Source organism: Rousettus aegyptiacus, unplaced genomic scaffold (genome assembly GCF_014176215.1).
Source record: "Rousettus aegyptiacus isolate mRouAeg1 unplaced genomic scaffold, mRouAeg1.p scaffold_m13_p_16, whole genome shotgun sequence".
Lineage (NCBI taxonomy): Eukaryota > Metazoa > Chordata > Mammalia > Chiroptera > Pteropodidae > Rousettus > Rousettus aegyptiacus.
In genome coordinates, this window is record NW_023416291.1 from 3,167,210 (window position 1) to 3,183,825 (window position 16,616).

At 46.3% G+C, this 16,616-nt stretch overlaps 1 protein-coding gene across 6 annotated transcripts; it reads left to right on the forward strand.

Moving 5' to 3' along the window:
• Positions 1-1,992: 1,992 nt before the first annotated feature.
• SPRY1 (sprouty RTK signaling antagonist 1) lies at positions 1,993-16,112 on the forward strand. 6 transcript variants are annotated; one of them, XM_036233472.1, is made up of 5 exons: positions 1,993-2,251; positions 5,340-5,460; positions 6,623-7,150; positions 7,801-8,446; positions 10,814-16,112. In XM_036233472.1, exon 5 carries the CDS (start codon positions 10,869-10,871, stop codon positions 11,826-11,828), a length of 960 nt encoding a protein of 319 aa, XP_036089365.1. In that variant the 5' UTR covers positions 1,993-2,251; positions 5,340-5,460; positions 6,623-7,150; positions 7,801-8,446; positions 10,814-10,868; the 3' UTR covers positions 11,829-16,112. The 6 variants fall into 6 exon arrangements, with proteins under 6 accessions (XP_036089365.1, XP_016015721.2, XP_036089366.1 ...); XM_016160235.2 differs by lacking the exon at positions 7,801-8,446; XM_036233473.1 differs by lacking the exons at positions 6,623-7,150; positions 7,801-8,446.
• Positions 16,113-16,616: the final 504 nt, after the last annotated feature.

The window sequence follows — 16,616 nt, forward strand, 5'->3', positions numbered from 1 at the left end:
GTTTGAGAGGGCCGCCTCCAATCTCAAAAGAGGTTCCACTGTGGGTGAAATGCTATCAACCCACCTCGTACTCTACAGAGAAGTCATCCATGAAGGGAGGAGTCGATCGACGGGGCGACCTTTGTTGTCGGCTCATTTTGGGAAATCGGCACAGCCACCCGCCCCTAACTCACCCTGACTGGTCAGCGGCCATGAACGTCAAGGCCGGACCCTCCACCAGCAAAACGCTTATGACTTGCTGAAGACTTAGATGATGGTTAGCATTTTTTAGTAATAGAGTATTTTTAATTAAAGTACGTGCATTGTGTTTTTAGACACAATTCTAGTGCACATTTAATAGACTACAGTCTAGTGTAAACATGACTTTTATATGCACTGGGAAACTAATACCTGAGTGTGACTCACTTTGTGGTGACAGTCCCTTTACTGCAGCGGTCTGGAACCAACCCCGCCTGTGGCATCCTTTAAACCCACATTAACTGCACACACTTTCTGTGACACTGTCCCCTTGCTCCTCTAACGAGTAGGGGTTTGCCACCGCGATGTACACTCAGGGCTTTTACTGTCACGGTGAAGCCAGAGGGAGCCAATTAGTGATGTTTGCACAGGACCTTATAAAAATACACGCATCACATGGCACACTGTCATCGAGTGCAGGGCCACTCATTAATAAAACCCCGACCCCAGGATCAAATTCCCCATGTAGTGTAAAAAAAATCTCATTAATCTCATTAATTCAGAGCCCACTTTGGAACTTGCAGTAGCTCAGACCCGAATATGTGATTTTTTTTTATTTTATTTTTATTTATTTTTTTGGTGACATTGGTTAACGAACTCCAATAAGTTTCAGCTGATAAGTGATTCTTCTTCAGTAGAAAGTTCGCAATTCAAAATAGAAGGAAGAACTCTGATTTTATTCAATAACTACGGGACAACAAACTGCCGTGAGGTTAGTTTTACGCTTCTTGGCTCTTCAGTTTTTCATATGCAGTGTACGAGGCAGAAGCCCACATTTATTTTTAAATATCAGTTACCGTTTAGACTGTTTACCAGTTAAGGCACCCCTGTCTCTCATCCTGCGTTCCCTTCTGCCCCTTCTCTCCTCCCTCCCTTCCTTCGCCCGCAAACTCAGAGCCCCAGAATGCGCGTGAGCACACGGACTCCCCTGTAGGCAGAGGGAAGAAAACTCACGTGGCACGCAGGCTAAGAGTGAGTTTTTTCTGTATAAAACTAATGGTAAAGCTTGACTAAGATGCAAATGCATCGTTGAAAACCACACACTCTTTTAAAATACATCCCACAACATTTGCTTTTTTCTCATTTTTAATAAGCATCTTTCTGGGTATGGTCTTTATTATTCATCGCAAAGCCTCTAAGAGGCAGGAGATGCTTCTTGCTTGACAAATCGTGTAATAGGACACATTTCGAGGCCAGTGCAACGGTTCTGAATGCTTAATGATTTTGCACCCGTGAGAACATAAGCAGTTAAAGACGAGAAAGGAAAGGTCTGTACTGCGGGGCAGGTGTGGGGTGGGGGTCCCTAACATCCCACTTCCTGGGCAACAACTTCGTAACGACACCACGCCATGATGCAGGAGAAAGGGCTTATATAGTGTACTTTTGGTCAGAAAAGAAAAGCATAGATTATCATGCATTTTATTGTCACATGGGAGACATTTTAAAGCGGCTCGTAATTACCAAACTTGTGCATATGAGACACCCTCTGATACACGTTGGATGGAGAGAGAGCAAACAGATTATTACCTGAGGAGGAAATCACTCCAGGATCTGCATCCTACCTACGCCCAGGTAAATTTCACTTATTTCTGGTTCGAGTTTCCTATTGTCTACATAGGAACTGTGTTTACCGTTTCTGATCATCAATGCTCTCCTGTTTTTTACACTTAACTTTTGTGTGTGGGGGGGGGCAGGGGGGGAGGCAGTTGTTGATCAGGAGAATTTTCTTTTTACTTCCAGGTGTCTCTTGATTGAAACCTCGTGATTGTTTCCTGTCTCCGGTCTCACAAAAATAGTCTTGAATTCAGAGGCGAATTCGAATAAAGTCCTTTGGCCGCTGACAGGCACGTGGCCACCAGGGGCCCTGAGCAGGAATGAGGTGTCTTCGGAAGTGTGGTTTGCGCCCATCCTCTGCCTCACAAGCCACTGCATGTGAACGTCCGTGAAATTCCCCGTGACGGGCGAGGCGACAGGAAGAAGTATCTCGGAAACGCCGGAGGAGCCCGGGCCCCAGGTGCGTGGTCTTGGCTGCTAAGCGCTGAGTTTTTCCGCCACGTGTGGCTGAGCCGGTGGGTGGGCGTGGAGCGCCAGGGAGAGTGAATGAATGCTGTCTTCTTTCCTCTTCCACGATATTCAGTGTTTCCTTCGGAGCCTTCACATGCTCTTCGTTTGCACAAGAAAACAAGACTAGCCACGTCTTCTGCGACTCGAGTTCTGAAACAGGCAGTGGGAGGGCCCTCACGATGACCTCTGGTGTTTTGGATTCTGGATGCTTTTTGAGGAGTCTAAAAGACACAAAAAACACTGTGCTATCCGAAGTGACCGTATCGATGGAGGAGATGATAAAGTAGTGATGTCGACCTTTAACCGACACATGAGAGCTAATATATCCAAAAAGATGCTTACCAACTCAAAGCGAGTACTTAGAAAAGGTACAGATGCTCCTTGACTTAGGCCGGGGTTACAGCTCGATAAACCCGTCATAAATTGAAAAGTTCTGATTTTAAAAAGTATTTACAACACCTAACCCACTGGACGTCAGAGTTTAGCCTCGCTCACCTTACAAGTGCTCAGAACACTTAACGTTGGCCTGCAGCCGTGCAAAATTTAACACTGTGATCAATATGAATACCCAATTCCAAGACTCAAAGGCATTTTGCAAGTTTTAACTGAAATTAGAAATGACTTATTTTTAACAATAGGTGGCGCTTCACAGGTTTTTGTTTAGTTGAAATGCATTGACTGTATGAAGTATCTCTGCTACCAATTTAAAAAATTAATACAAAACATGAAGATTCATAAAGTGCTCTAGTAACTGATAGAAACTTACTTGCTACCTGTATCTGCCACATTTACTATCAAAATTAACGTTCTAAGAGATGATCAAAAAGCAGCAGCTGTAAATGTACTTTTTGAAAATATATAGGATCATCTGTTTTTTACTTTTCTACTTATTTTTAACTTCTAAAATGTTATTTAATTACTTTTCTGAAGCATATATTTGTTTTTTTATTCTTAATTTGTTTTTAATTTTATTCTTTATTCTTAATTTGTTTTTTTATTCTTAAAAATGAAGATTTTACAAATTTTATAGATGTGATTTTTAATATTTGCAGTGACCTTTATCTTAAATCATAGTAATATGTAAAAGATTAAAGATTCCAGATAAATATTAAGGTGAGAAGAGCTTATTAAGTTCCTCAATCTGAAATTATTAACAGATAGCTGCCCCAAGAGATGTTTTAAGTTGTTTTTTTTTTATCAAACACATGATTTTGTTTTCCGACTGTTCTACTTTTGAAGACAGTTATAGGTTTAAATTTACCTTAGATTCTTATGCGTTTGTCTCTGAAGATGAAGATAGTAGTAGATAGTTATCAAAATGAGAGATTAATAACTTTTGCTGACCAGAATCAAAGATGACAGATGTTCATTACAAGGGCCATCCCACTCCTGATTTCAGAAATCAAATCGGCAGAAGACATGGCTAATCTTGTCTTTTGAACCGCAGAGCAAGCGAAGGTTCACGAGGAAACGTTTACTATTACGGAAGAGGAAAGAAGACAGTATTTATTCTTCAATCAGATAAGAAATGAAGACTGTTTAGTACTAGGGCAAAGAATTTTCCCTTATACAACCTTACCTACCATGTGGATTTAATTGGCAAAATCTTTGATATGTAGTAGTGATGCAGTTAGTCTGAACTCTTGTCACTTTGAAGAATATGACACTTGCAGAATGAAGGATACCAAGTCAGAGCCCCTCCAAATGCATTTCTTGCTTTTCTTACAACTAGTAGAAAAATAGCATCCCTTGTGACAAAGTCCACAAATGGTTAGGTGTAGAATTATAGACAGAAACTTGACAAATCATTCCATGTAATTTACTCAATATATTATTTGATCTGCCCATTTCCAGAATTTGAAACCTATACAGAATATTAATATTTCAAATAAGGCAGAAGGATGAGAATTACACTTATGAAAATGAAGGGAATGTTTATGGAAAATTTACAGAATACGTTGGTCTATTTCTGTCAACTACAAAGATTGTTTACAAAAGGAAACTGAAAATAAGACAGCCTACCCTTGCCAGCTTTTCTGGGAAAGTATAGGAATATAATGACTATTGCCCTATAAGGAAAGCTGAGACTTGGTTTCCATTCCTGGTTCTTCAATGATTCATTAGATATTCATAGGCTAACTCACAACTTCTGTGATTTTTTTTTGTTTGCTTTTCAGTGAGATAAAAGAGTGTGTTTATTATCATGACTCCACAGACATATTACAAGAATTAATAAATATTGTTTTTTGAGCGCTTAGAACATATTATGGTTCTGCTATATTGGCAAATAAAGCCTCTCAGCTTGCCTTTTTTTTTTTTTTTTTAAGATCACTAGCAGTTGCAAGGAGTTACCAGTATTGTTTTGTTTTGTTTCATTTTTTTCCATTTTCCTTTATCCTTTTTTTCAAAAACCAAATCAGCAGAAGAGGTGGCTAATCTTGTTTTCACATGAAAATGAAGAACAAGTCAGGGCTCACTTTCCATTCTACTTTATTCTTTTAGACATATCTTAATATAGTAAACTGAAAATTACTGTAAGATTTTCTCATGGATATTTACATTGGTTTTCCTTTTCAGGAAAATTTCATATCCAGAAATCCATTTCCAGTTAAGGTGCACTGTAATAAACTTACGAAAAAAGAAGGAACAATGTCTATTTTAAGCTAAAAAATTAGAATTTCTACAAAATCTTATAGTTGTAGGCAATCAAAAGGAGAGGTGAGTTTAACTAAATATCTTTTAGATCAAGGGTGGCAAGGCTACACCTACATTTATTTGTAACCAAGTATTTAGAGAAAAATATATTATATTTTAGTGCTAAATGATATAAAGGGTTATTGGTCAGTTTTGTGCAGCATAATATTTGGTTTCTAAATAGAACATGACCCACGATGATGGTATTATAGATAAAATTTCATGGATTTTATTTATTATTGTAATTTAAAAACACTTGATCTCATGGAAATGATAAATACGTCTGTGGTTGAAATAATTGGAAGTTTCTTTGTAATAGATCTCTTTCAAATGTATTTTTGCAGGATTTCTGGAACTAGAATGTTCAGTGCTCCCTCTCCTGGTTTGACCATATTGGTGAACTGACCTCTCATCCTCAAACTGTGATGTGATAGCAGAGAAGACAATTTTGAAGGACCAAATAGGGTACTTGAATCTGATATTCTATTTCTGATATTCGATTTGACTATTGCAAATCCATTCATAATGGTCAAGAAACCCAGCCGTCATTGGTTAAAGTTCATTACATCCCCAAATATAATGAAATCTATGAAAAAAATAGAAACTATGTCAATACAGTTGATTTTATCCTTTAAAGCATCCTGTTTTTATACGAGTTATAATAGAGTATGTAGCTTCTTGGCTTCCTTCTTGTTCTGTGTTATTTTTAGTGATGCTTTCTTCTTGTTGATGGTCTTAGCTAAGCCCTAGTTTTCTTAAGGTAATTCCAAACACAACTTTATTTTAAAAAAAAATTATTTAATTTTTTAAAGTGCACAAACATTTGAAACTCTAGCAAAGAAAAAGCCATTTTCAACAGAATCACTTGATCTTGTAAAAGAGATTTTAAAAATTACTTTGAACTGAAAATTTCCATTCTCAAATTTATATATGATTTAATTCTGGAGTTTTGTTTTGTTTGCTGTATTTTCCCACTTTAAGCTACCTCTGATATGCAGTACCTGGAAAAAATGTTTCTTTTCCACTTACTTACTATATGTTTTTGGTTTTTAGGTATCTTTTAAAAGTCTCTGTGAAACCGTAAATTTCACAAGTCTCTGTGAAACCGTAAATTTCACTTATACATTTTCTCACTGCAGCATTAGGTACATGATTTTGATAATAAATATCTAAAATCCAGTAGCTTCAAATGAAAGAAAAAGCAAATTCCTGCTGATTAAAATGATCTTTTTTCAATGACAGATCATACACCAGTAAGAATTATAAAAGTTCTTAGTAAATTATTTCTATTTTAATCGATTGCCATTTAGCTGATTTAAAAGAAATAAATGGGTTGGGCTTTTGTGTGTGTGTGTCGGACTATACAAAAATATTCCAAAACAGAAGGAATTTGGAATTTTAAAAATTCGACTGATTTGGGGAAAATTATATCACAAATCGAGATGGAGCAAATATTATAAAATCACAGCAGGAAAATTCACCTTTAAGACATATTGTTATATATGCATTTGCAGGCAGAAGTGTCAGCTTTTGAACTTTAAGATTTCACATATTCTGAAGTTTGCTTTAAATAGGGACATTACTATTATATTATCATCTTTTATATCAATATTCATTTTCTCTCTAGCTGATCAGAAGGGATGACGTCTCATACAAGTATTTTTTTAATCTTTTATTCTTCAAAATTATTTTTTAATTCAACTTTAAAAAAGTGGAGTCCATCAATCCTTTCGCTGAGATCGACAACTAAATATGGATCACTAAGTTCGAAGGTATTCCTGTATGACCAACTGCATTTGCAGGAGTTTTAGAGGCGGTCTCGAATTTTAGAGGATGTTTATTGCCCGTGTACACGGCGACGTTTCCTAGTTGGTACACAGGGAACGAAAGAGGAAACGACTGGAGGGGAAATCCTGTTCCAGGTTTTCAGGCAGCCCATGTGATTGACACATGATATCACGGGAGGCGTGTCCTGGCGTGGAGGTGGAGGTGGAGGCGAGGGGCTGAAATTGTGCGGAGCTGGCCTGCGATTGCTCTGTGAGGCACGCAGTGGTTTGCAGAGTGATAGCAGCAGACAGAGCTCCCTGCCCGGGATAAGGAACAGCTGCAGCCGCTGTAAATGTGCCCGAAAAGCAATTTCCAACCTTTGCGTTAGGTAAGAGCCGTTTCCTTCCTTTCCTTCCGTAGACGTTTTAGGGAAAGATTAGGTGAGAAATGTTGGCTTTTGCAAGGAGCCGAGTATTTCTTTGAACTCGCTTCAGATCTAAGAGTCCTGGTTGCATTTCAAATTGCCAGGAGCCTCCCCACTGCTAAAGCCAGTGCTCTTAAAGGAAATGCTAGCGCCGAAAGAAAAAGCGGGGTCCCTTTGATTCGCCCCCCTTATCCGAACAGTAAAAGTTTAAAGTCTGAAACGGTCGCACGTTAAAAACCAGCGGTCGGTGCCGAAGAGGGGCCGGCACTCGGCGTGCGGGCCGAATGCGTGTTTGTTTAGGCATTGTTGGCGCAGCAGTTGTTTAAAACCTGAATTTCCCGTCTCTGCGTATTGATTTCCAATGCGCAGAGGCGTTGCTTGAACGCTGTGTGAACTCCTCGGCATTCCACAGGGGCAAAAGCACTTCGGCAAAAACGTGCAAGACTGCATGTTACTTGGGTTCGCCGCTGACACGCCGACTGTGCGCCCGCCTGTCAATCACAGGCGGCAGCAACAGCCAGCACATGGCAGCGGGCGGCGGGCGGCCCGCCCCGCCAGCAAGTGCCTGGAAAGAGGGAAACTAACGTGTTTTTCTCTCCCATCGTCTGTGGCAGGCGCCTCGGCCGCGGCACAGGAGGGACTGGGAGAGAGAGCTGCCCGGGGAGGCTGACCTGCCGGGACCCGAGCGCCGGGGACGCGGCGCCCCACTTGCCCAGCGCGCGACCGCGGGAGTGCCCGGAGCTGCGCGGGGCCCCGCGCGACGCCCCGCCTCTTCCCCCGAGAGAGCCCCCCGAACCTCGCGCCCTCAACGCCCCCTAAGAGAGCGGGAGGAAAGGCCCGGCCCCAGCGGCCAGCGTGCGCCCGCGGACCCCGCCGGGCCGGAGGACGCCGGTTCGGGCCCCGTCCGGGCGCCGCGGAGACTCAGCGCCCGGGACGCGGACTTCTGCCCGCGCGGAGGCCGCCAGCGCCGCCTGCACCGAGCGGCGCCCCGGGCCGCGCCGCGCGCCCGCCGCCGCTCCCGGGGGACTGTGCGCCGAGGGGCCGCCGGGAGGAGCCCGGAGGTGGATGCCCTGAGCCGCGCGGCCGCGCCGAGCCGTGAGCGGGGCGCGCCGGGCCGTGTGCTCCGCGGCCGGAAGGGGGCCGCGGGCAGCGCTGCTGGCCGGCGGCGGCGCGGGCCATGCGCCCCCGTCCGCCCCGCCGCGCTTGATGCGGCGCCCGCCCGCCCCGGGGCCTGGGGCCCCCGCCACCGCCGCGGCCTAGGTGAGTGCGGGCCGGGCGGGCGGCAGGTGCGGGCGCGGGGCGACGAGGCGGGCTCTCCGTCCCCGGTTTCCTGGCGCCGTGGCCGGGCTGCCCTCGCAGGAGCGCTCCACGCGAAAGGTGGCCTGGAGGAGGCTTTGGGCTTTGGGGTGCGTCCGGGAGGGCGCCGGGGAGCGTCGGGGCGGGGGCGGGCGGCGGGCGCCCCGTGCCGGGGTCCCCCTCCGACGGGCCCGGGCGGGAGGCGGCCCCCGGCCCCCCGCGCCCCGCTCCGTGCCCGGGCGCGCGCGGGGAGGGCACGGCCCCTTTAAAGGGCAGCCCGCCCCCCGGAGCCATGGACGCCGCAGCCTCCGCCCCCGCCCGCGCGAGCCGGGGAGAGGACTTGTTTTCATTCATAACTTTTTCCCTTTCCTTCCTCTTCGTCAACTATTTATTCGGCGCGCGGAGCGCAGAGGGCGCGCTCCCCGCCCGCCCGGCCCCGCGCGCTGCCCCCGGGCCCGGGAGCCGCTCGGGACGCGCGCCGTGTCGCCGTCCGCGCCGCGGGCCGGCCCGGGAGGCCCCCGGGGTCTGCGAGCGGCCTCGGCGGGGACCGGGCAGCTGTGGAGAGCCCGCGGCCGCCCGGCCAGGTACCGACCTGCAGCGTGCCTGCGCGGGGCCAGCCGTGCGCCCGGGCGGGCGAGCGTGCTCGGGGGCGGTCGCGGACCGTCGCCGCAGCCCGGGGGCCGCGTTCGCCTCCTCGGGCGCCCGCGGTCGCTGGACACGCCGCGTGCAGTCGCGCCTGCGGGTCCCTGCCCTCTCGGAACCCGTCTCCACCGCGTTTCCTTCCGTGTGGCCTCGGGCTCGGTCCTTTTCCACGCTCCTTGCTTTCCGAGGCCCCGGGGTACGTGCTCGGCGGGGAGCACTGCCTTCGTGCAGTGACGGTGGGCAGGGCGTGCGACCTTGGGGACTCGGGGCCGGAGCCAGCAGGTTGTGGACGTGTTTGTCCTCGCGTGCCCAGAAGGTAGAATAACGCAGAAGCCGCGCGGGTCGGGGGGATGAGGGAGGAGACCTCCAAGAAGTGAGCACGGAAGACGGGCTGGGGACATGCACTTTATTATTAGATGAAATGGACTTCTTTTTGCTTTATCCTGGTGTGTTTTTGTTTTTTTGGCTCGAGGCGGTAGTGGAGAATGGGCATTTTTCTTTTCCTTCTTGGATTGGATCGAATCTGGAGGCTTTGGAAGGAATTTGTGTGAAAATGTTCTAGTTTACCACTGACGGAAAACGGAAACGTTTTTATGTTTGGTAGTTTGTTTTGTGAAGAATGCATTATAAATGAGAGGCAATTTGTTTTTGGTTAGGAAACCGAATGCTTAATTTTATCAGGATATTGCTGTACTTATTACAAGAAGGACATTGATTCGGAGTTGGCAGTGCTTTTGAAAATCAAGATCTGGGGTGTAAATACAGATTTTTAAATTAGAGGAACTACAGATAATTAAAATGGCTAGGATTTCTCCATTACAGCTTTAAAGGCCTAACACATATTTGTGCATGAAAATTATTATGTGAATGAGCCTTATTTAAACTTAAAAAAAAAAATCCTGTCATGATTTCTGCTGTGAATACTTTAACATGAACAGAACTGTACGTTGAGGATGTGTGTGTGTGTGTGTGTGTGTGTGTGTGTGTGTGTACGCACGCGCATGCGCATGCACGCTTCGTGGCTACAGAACACCAAGAACTGCATTTGGCCGTATTCATTTTTCTTCCTGCACGTTCATCAGGAGCCAGCTCTGGAGTCCTGGTTGCTTCGGCTCCTTGTTCTGAGATTCCATTTTAATTTGGACTCTCTCTCTCTCTCTCTCTCTTTCTTTAATGCATGAAGTGTACACCTTGACTAATTTTCTCATTAAGCTAATGCATAGAACAGCCAGCAACAAAAAAGCAGCAGCACCAAAGCCTCTTTCTTTCTTTTAAGTAGGTATTTTCTCTTACGGGCAACAGTCGTCGAGCTGACGCAGCTTCTGTCTCAGGGCTGGCGCTGGGTGTCCCCTGCGAGGGCATGCTCCATTTTAATTATCTGTTAGAGCCGCGAACAGGAAGGCTTTCCTTTTTCTTGATTCCTCTTCTTAAAAGTTGGGAGAATGCTAATGGCGTGAGGTCTCTTGCTTACATTCTTCCCCTGTGATGTGGTCCTCGGCCTCTGGGACGGACTGCCCCTGACCCCGGCCTCAGGGTCGTCTGCAGCTGAAGGCGATCCTTAGTGACCAGACCAGGCGGTTTAGGCAGTCTGTGACTTGACAGGATTTGTCCCCTCCCAAAATGCTTCCTCTCACTTATTTTCTGTTTTTGTTTTGTTTTGTTTTGTTCTTTATGTTTGATTTCCTTTAGGATTTCAGATGCATGCCAGGTTTCCACTGACAGCCGGAATTCGAGAGCCCTACCCATGGATCCCCCAAATCAACATGGCAGTGTCAGAGCGTTAGTTGTGGTCCAGCAGCCGGCGGTGGAGAGCCGGCAGAGGCCAGACTGTGAGCGAGAGAGTCAGCCCGCGACTATTTTGTCCCTGGACCAGCTCAAGGCCATCAGGGGCAGCAATGAATACACGGAAGGGCCGTCGGTGGGGAAGAGACTGGCTCCTCGAACCGCGCCGCGACAGGAGAAGCACGAGAGGACGCACGAGATCGTGCAGGTTCCCGTGAACAGCAACTGCGAGCCCAGAGCGACGGGCCCCCCGGGACACGCGGGCCCCGCGAGTGCCGCCCGAGGCCCCATCTTGAGCAGATCCACCAGCACCGGAAGCGCGGCCAGCTCCGGGAGCAGCAGCAGCGCCTCCTCCGAGCAGGGGCTGCTGGGCCGGTCGCCGCCCTCCAGACCTGTGCCCGCTCACCGGTCCGAGAGGACCATCCGGACCCAGCCCAAGCAGCTGACCGCGGATGACTTGAAGGGCGCCTTGAAGGCGGGGCCGGCGCGGCACCAGTTCATCTGCGAGCGGTGCGGGAAGTGCAAGTGCGCGGAGTGCACCGCGCCCCGCGCCCTGCCGTCCTGCCTGGCCTGCGACCGCCAGTGCCTGTGCTCCGCCGAGAGCATGGTGGAGTACGGCAGCTGCATGTGCTTGGTCAAGGGCATCTTCTACCACTGCTCCAACGACGACGCGGGGGACTCCTACTCCGACAACCCCTGCTCCTGCTCGCAGGCGCACTGCTGCTCCCGGTACCTGTGCATGGGCACCCTGGCGCTGTTCCTCCCCTGCTTGCTCTGTTACCCGCCCGCCAAGGGCTGCCTGGAGCTGTGCCGGGGCTGTTACGACTGGGTGCACCGGCCAGGCTGCAGGTGTAAGAACTCCAACACCGTCTACTGTAAGCTGGACAGCTGCCCCTCCCGGGCTCAGGGCAAACCCTCCTGATGTGGGGAGCCGGGTCGGACCTCCTGAACCTGCGGCTTTCAAGCTGTGGCTGTTAGGGAAAGATGCTGTTAGATACTGGTTTTACTTCCTTGGCGACGCTCCCCTGTCTGCCGCCCCCTCTTCCCCTGCTCCCAAGGTCTGACTCGTGGACTCTGCTGCAGGGGGTGGTCTGCAGGAAGTGGGGACTGCGGGGCTGCACCTGCTCCCGCTGGGGACCAGAGCCTCCGCCAGCCGCTTGGGAGGGCGCCGAGAGCCAGTGGGTTTTCGTGGAGTGTCATCCTGCCGGCAGCTTCCGAAGCCGTCCACGCGAACACACCCACACGGCCCCACGACGGCGACGACTGGGTGCGCCGGGAGCAGGGAGCCGGTTCTGAAAGAAGCTACGGTCTCATCGCTTCAGTCGGCCGTGGATCAGCTCTTCAGAGTGCCGCACCCTTAAGTAGCCCGGGGCACTATTTATGCTATAACATAAACATTCTCCTTTAGCCAGTGCCCTCTGCATGCCCCTCGGAGCTCTGTTTTGTCAGTGTTGGCATTGTCTTCATCGAGAGAGGCCAGCTATTTCCTTTTTTTATTTCTTTTCCCCCTGTGTCATTTTCGATGTACTTTACAATGTACATCTTCACATTGGAGATATCTTGGTCGTAGCTCGCTCATCCTCATCCTAGGTTTTCGTGTTTGTGAAGGACCCAGCTACCTTCCTTCCACACCCACGCTGTTCACCGACTCTCCCCCGCCACGGAGGCCACGTGGATAACTGAAGTTGACATTTCGAGCTGATCAGTCCACAGGAGTCACAGAACTATGCTGCCGAAGGTGGTCTTGGCTTCCCGGTTTTATTCGGCACCTCGGTTAGTCAACAGCGGAGTAATGCTAATCTTTTCTGTGTTTTCATTGCCTTAACCACAAATTGTGGTGCTTTTTGTATATTTTATGTATAAATCACAAAGTTGAATTCTGACTATTTTTAAGACAAAAGTCTGTTAAACTTTTTTTATTGTAAAGAATATTTATTATGCGAATCTCTATTATTTTATGATATTTATTGCAAAAGACTGTTGAAATGTACTCATGTCTGAATATAACAAAATATCAATACATAACGGAAAATAAGGTGACAGAAAGAAAGTACATATGTTAACTATAATGCAGAAAATATATTAATTAATGAAACTGTCTCGTGATTTTTTCATTTCTTAGCCTGTATTGTCATGGTGATTCTTGTCATTGGCTTTGACTGTTTCTTCATAGATACTTAAAGTATTCATTTGCCTTAACTTACCAAATCTAGAAATGGGTGAGCTCAAATTTTGAAGTAGATGTTTCCTGGAAAATGCATCAGTGAAAATTTTGTAGTCCCAGTTCTGTTTCGTACAAATTCCCAGTGAATCACTATAAAGTGAAACTTTTTTTTTTTCTGTAATTAATATTAACAGCCACCCTCTACTTTGGCTGTTTTGTAAGCAAGAGGTTTTGTGTATGTCATAGTTGATTGGAATGGGACATAATCTGGAAGTTTTAAAAAACGTTAATCTTAACTCGGGTTAATCAGAAGTTAGTCTTTGTCAGCAGAACTTAAAAAACTTAGTTCTGTGGGCATGCTGGGAGTCTCAGGCACTGTCACCTTAATAAAACATTCTAGAGGTTAGATCCACCAAGGGAACAGTTCACATTATCAGGGAGATGGTTTAAAGTATTCCTGTCCCTGCCTTTTCTTTTCCTTAATAAGTCTTTAATGAAACCTGGTCAAATTATATTTTTTGTCGTGTCCTGTGGAATAAGAAATCTGAGGGCCTGAAAAGTTATATGGGAAAAGTAAAATGTTTTTATTTTTCAGTCTGCGGAAACCATTACGCAGCTAGACTCTGGGTCTGGTAAAATTTTGTTCAGGTGAATCCCCACGCCTAAATGATATGTCGAACCTGAAAAATTATCTGCACTTGAGAATAACATTTTGACATAATTCGAACCCAGGACTGAGGCAATCGGAGCTCCTACCCAGCTTTTTCGATCTGGTTGGTATCTCTCAGATGGTCTGGCTCCTAGTTTTAGGAGTATTTTTGTTCTTTGTAAATAGGCTTTGGTTTTTGTCGTAATCAGATAATCAGACAAGGCGAACGTGATGAAAGCTCGTTTTAGTGCCGTCCCATCCAGCCACTAAAGCTATGAGTCGGCATTGTGACATTTGATGTAACCAAACTGTGTGTTCACTCTGAAAGCGTATGGATGTCTGTGTTCTGGAGGCCGCTTCGCCATCTACAATATTTCAAAACGTGAACTTAACATCCTCCTGTACCTGAGCTATGCATCGTCATCACTGGTTCTGTAACACTGAGAATTTCATTGAGATTTGGCTCCTTAATGAAGTGTGTAAATACAGACTCCTTCAAAATACTGCATAAGTTCTCCTGTTATTCAGACTCTTGTTATAATTAGGAGTTGGTGTAAGGGCGGTCCGCAGCTATAATGAGCAGACTATGAAGCTGTAGTTTTTATTGAAAGAAATTTATAACTTTTATGAGAATGAGGTAGGCTGTGGAGTTTTAACTAAGTTAATCTGGCTGTATAACAGAACGCATTAAAATCGCAGTGATAAGCCGGTGGTCTGCTGCCGGGGCCCTCTGTGTCCTCTGGCATGAGGTCGGGCCCCTATTGGGATGTAGCGACTGGTTGGAGGGTCAGACTTCTCCAGGTTTCTCAGGCGGCAAAGCGAAAACGCTTTGATTCAAAACTTCCTCTTTTGTGATGGTTTAAACCTAGAAGAAGAAAAATATTAGGGCGTGTCTGTATCAGTGCTTATGGGTCTTAGACGTTTGAGCCTTACCGATCGTTACTCTAAAGTGCTAAGCCCTTGAAAGCATCAGCAAAAGCTGAAATTTCTTGCAATGCCACTGCCATTTATTTGAGCCTGCAAAGTGGAAACTAGCAAACCAGATAAGATGGGTGGGCCACGCTTCTCCCCTTCCCGCTCCACGATTGTGTCCCCCTGTCCCAGCTACTACAGCTGGACAGAGTGAACAGGTGTGTTAGATGGTTCCTCTGCAGCGTATTTTCTGACTGCCAGTGTTTTCCTTTCAAAAGAGTTTTATTTAGATAAAGTAATTGTGAATAAAACCAATACCGGATTTGTGTAATTGAGTAGTTTCCTGTCAACACGAACTTTACAAAATGGAACCTAGCAGAAATATGCAATGCGAAAAAGGAGATAATGCTTCTCTTTGTGAAGGCCTAAGGTGAATGCTTAAATTATAGGCTTTATAATTATTTTTTTGGTTTTCAGAATCCAAGACCATAGGACATTCCAGTTATGACTAAAAAGTTAAAAAATAGTGGCCTTTAAAGTGAAGGGAAACAAGTTAAAAACAAATTGTGTTTTTAACCCTAAAATTGATATTGGAACCACACTCAGAATTCCTGTCTAGAAGACTGAGTTAGTGTTCGAAATTGTCTCCTTTTCCTAAATCTTTTTTTAAAAGTGTTGTATTATGTGGCGGTTTTTATGTTTGCTCTTTAGCAAAAAATAAAATAAAATCCCTGCGGAAACATTGAAATCCTGACGCACAGGAAAGAAGAGTGTCTAGACAGTTCTCATCTTAAACTCTACCCCATATACACTTTTTTAATTGCAAGAGAGAGTTTGGAGTCTAAATAGCTTGGAAACAAAACCTCAAGTCCATCTTTCGGCCAATGAACAGTTGGAGGACTTTTCCTCCCCGTTATTTCACGTTACTCTGCGTGCCGAAGGATTCTGGCGCTGGGACCAGATCTCTGAGTGTGTCTTAACGTTTCTCAGGTCTGTAGGGAAAACGAAGGGGGCACCAGTTAAAAAAGTTAGAAAATTCTCAGGTCCGCATCGTAGCTCACACCTACTGTATGGGAAGACTCCGCGAGAGGAGCCTGGTGCTCCGGGCTTGTCAAAAGGCGGCTCGGGTGATTTCATCAGGCGGCTCGGAACCGCTTTTTCTCGGCTCCACGTCTCCGCGGTGAGGGTGTGGAAGTGGCTCTGTCTTGGGAAGACGAGCTGTACGGGACTGCAGGGGGCAAGGCCATTTTCATTTCTCGCCTGCCAGCCCAGCGCCCCCACGCCGCCCTGGGTAGCCTGCCCCACCCCGTTCTCTTCAGCCAGTCTCCCCTCCCTGATTACTGTATTTGACCATCATTTAGGAGCTGGAATGTTTTTCTGTGTGTATTCTTTGCGCCGAGCTCTCAGGAGCAGGTAGCAAATGACCGCGTTGCCGTGATTATGTTTCATGTGTTAATATTAAAGTTAACTTCCTTTGAAAACCGAGCCTGTGTGCTTCCTCTGACCAGGTTTGTGTGGTAACTATAGAGCAAATTGAAAAGGTACGGTGACTTGGCATCTAGATTTTAGGACTCGTGTGACAGTACGTCTTAGTATTATTTTGGTTGCGTTTGGATCGCAGCGATTCAAACGCAGATTTAAATGCCCTCTTTTGTACGATTGAAAAGATTGGCATCATCTGTCAGTCGAATCATACCAGATGTGGTAATGATTCTACTCGGAAAAACTATCAGAGAACCTAGAACTATTTTGAACTGGGTAATTTGGGAAAATATCCTAGAAGCTTCCATCACTCACCAGTAGTCCAACAGCTTGTTTTGATAAAATAATCATAGAATCATAATTTTAGTGCTAAAAAGATACTTAAGAGGTCATCTCATCCATCTTTAATTTAGAGGCAAGAAAGCCAGGTTCAGAGAGGTTACTTACCTGAAGTCAAGATGCAGTTGCTACGTATGTGCACGTGACAAATGGTGGGAAGGAAG

Bases quoted from the DNA above. Each gene is read 5' to 3' on its own strand.
- SPRY1 (XM_036233472.1), top strand. From the start codon at position 10,869: ATGGATCCCCCAAATCAACATGGCAGTGTCAGAGCGTTAGTTGTGGTC.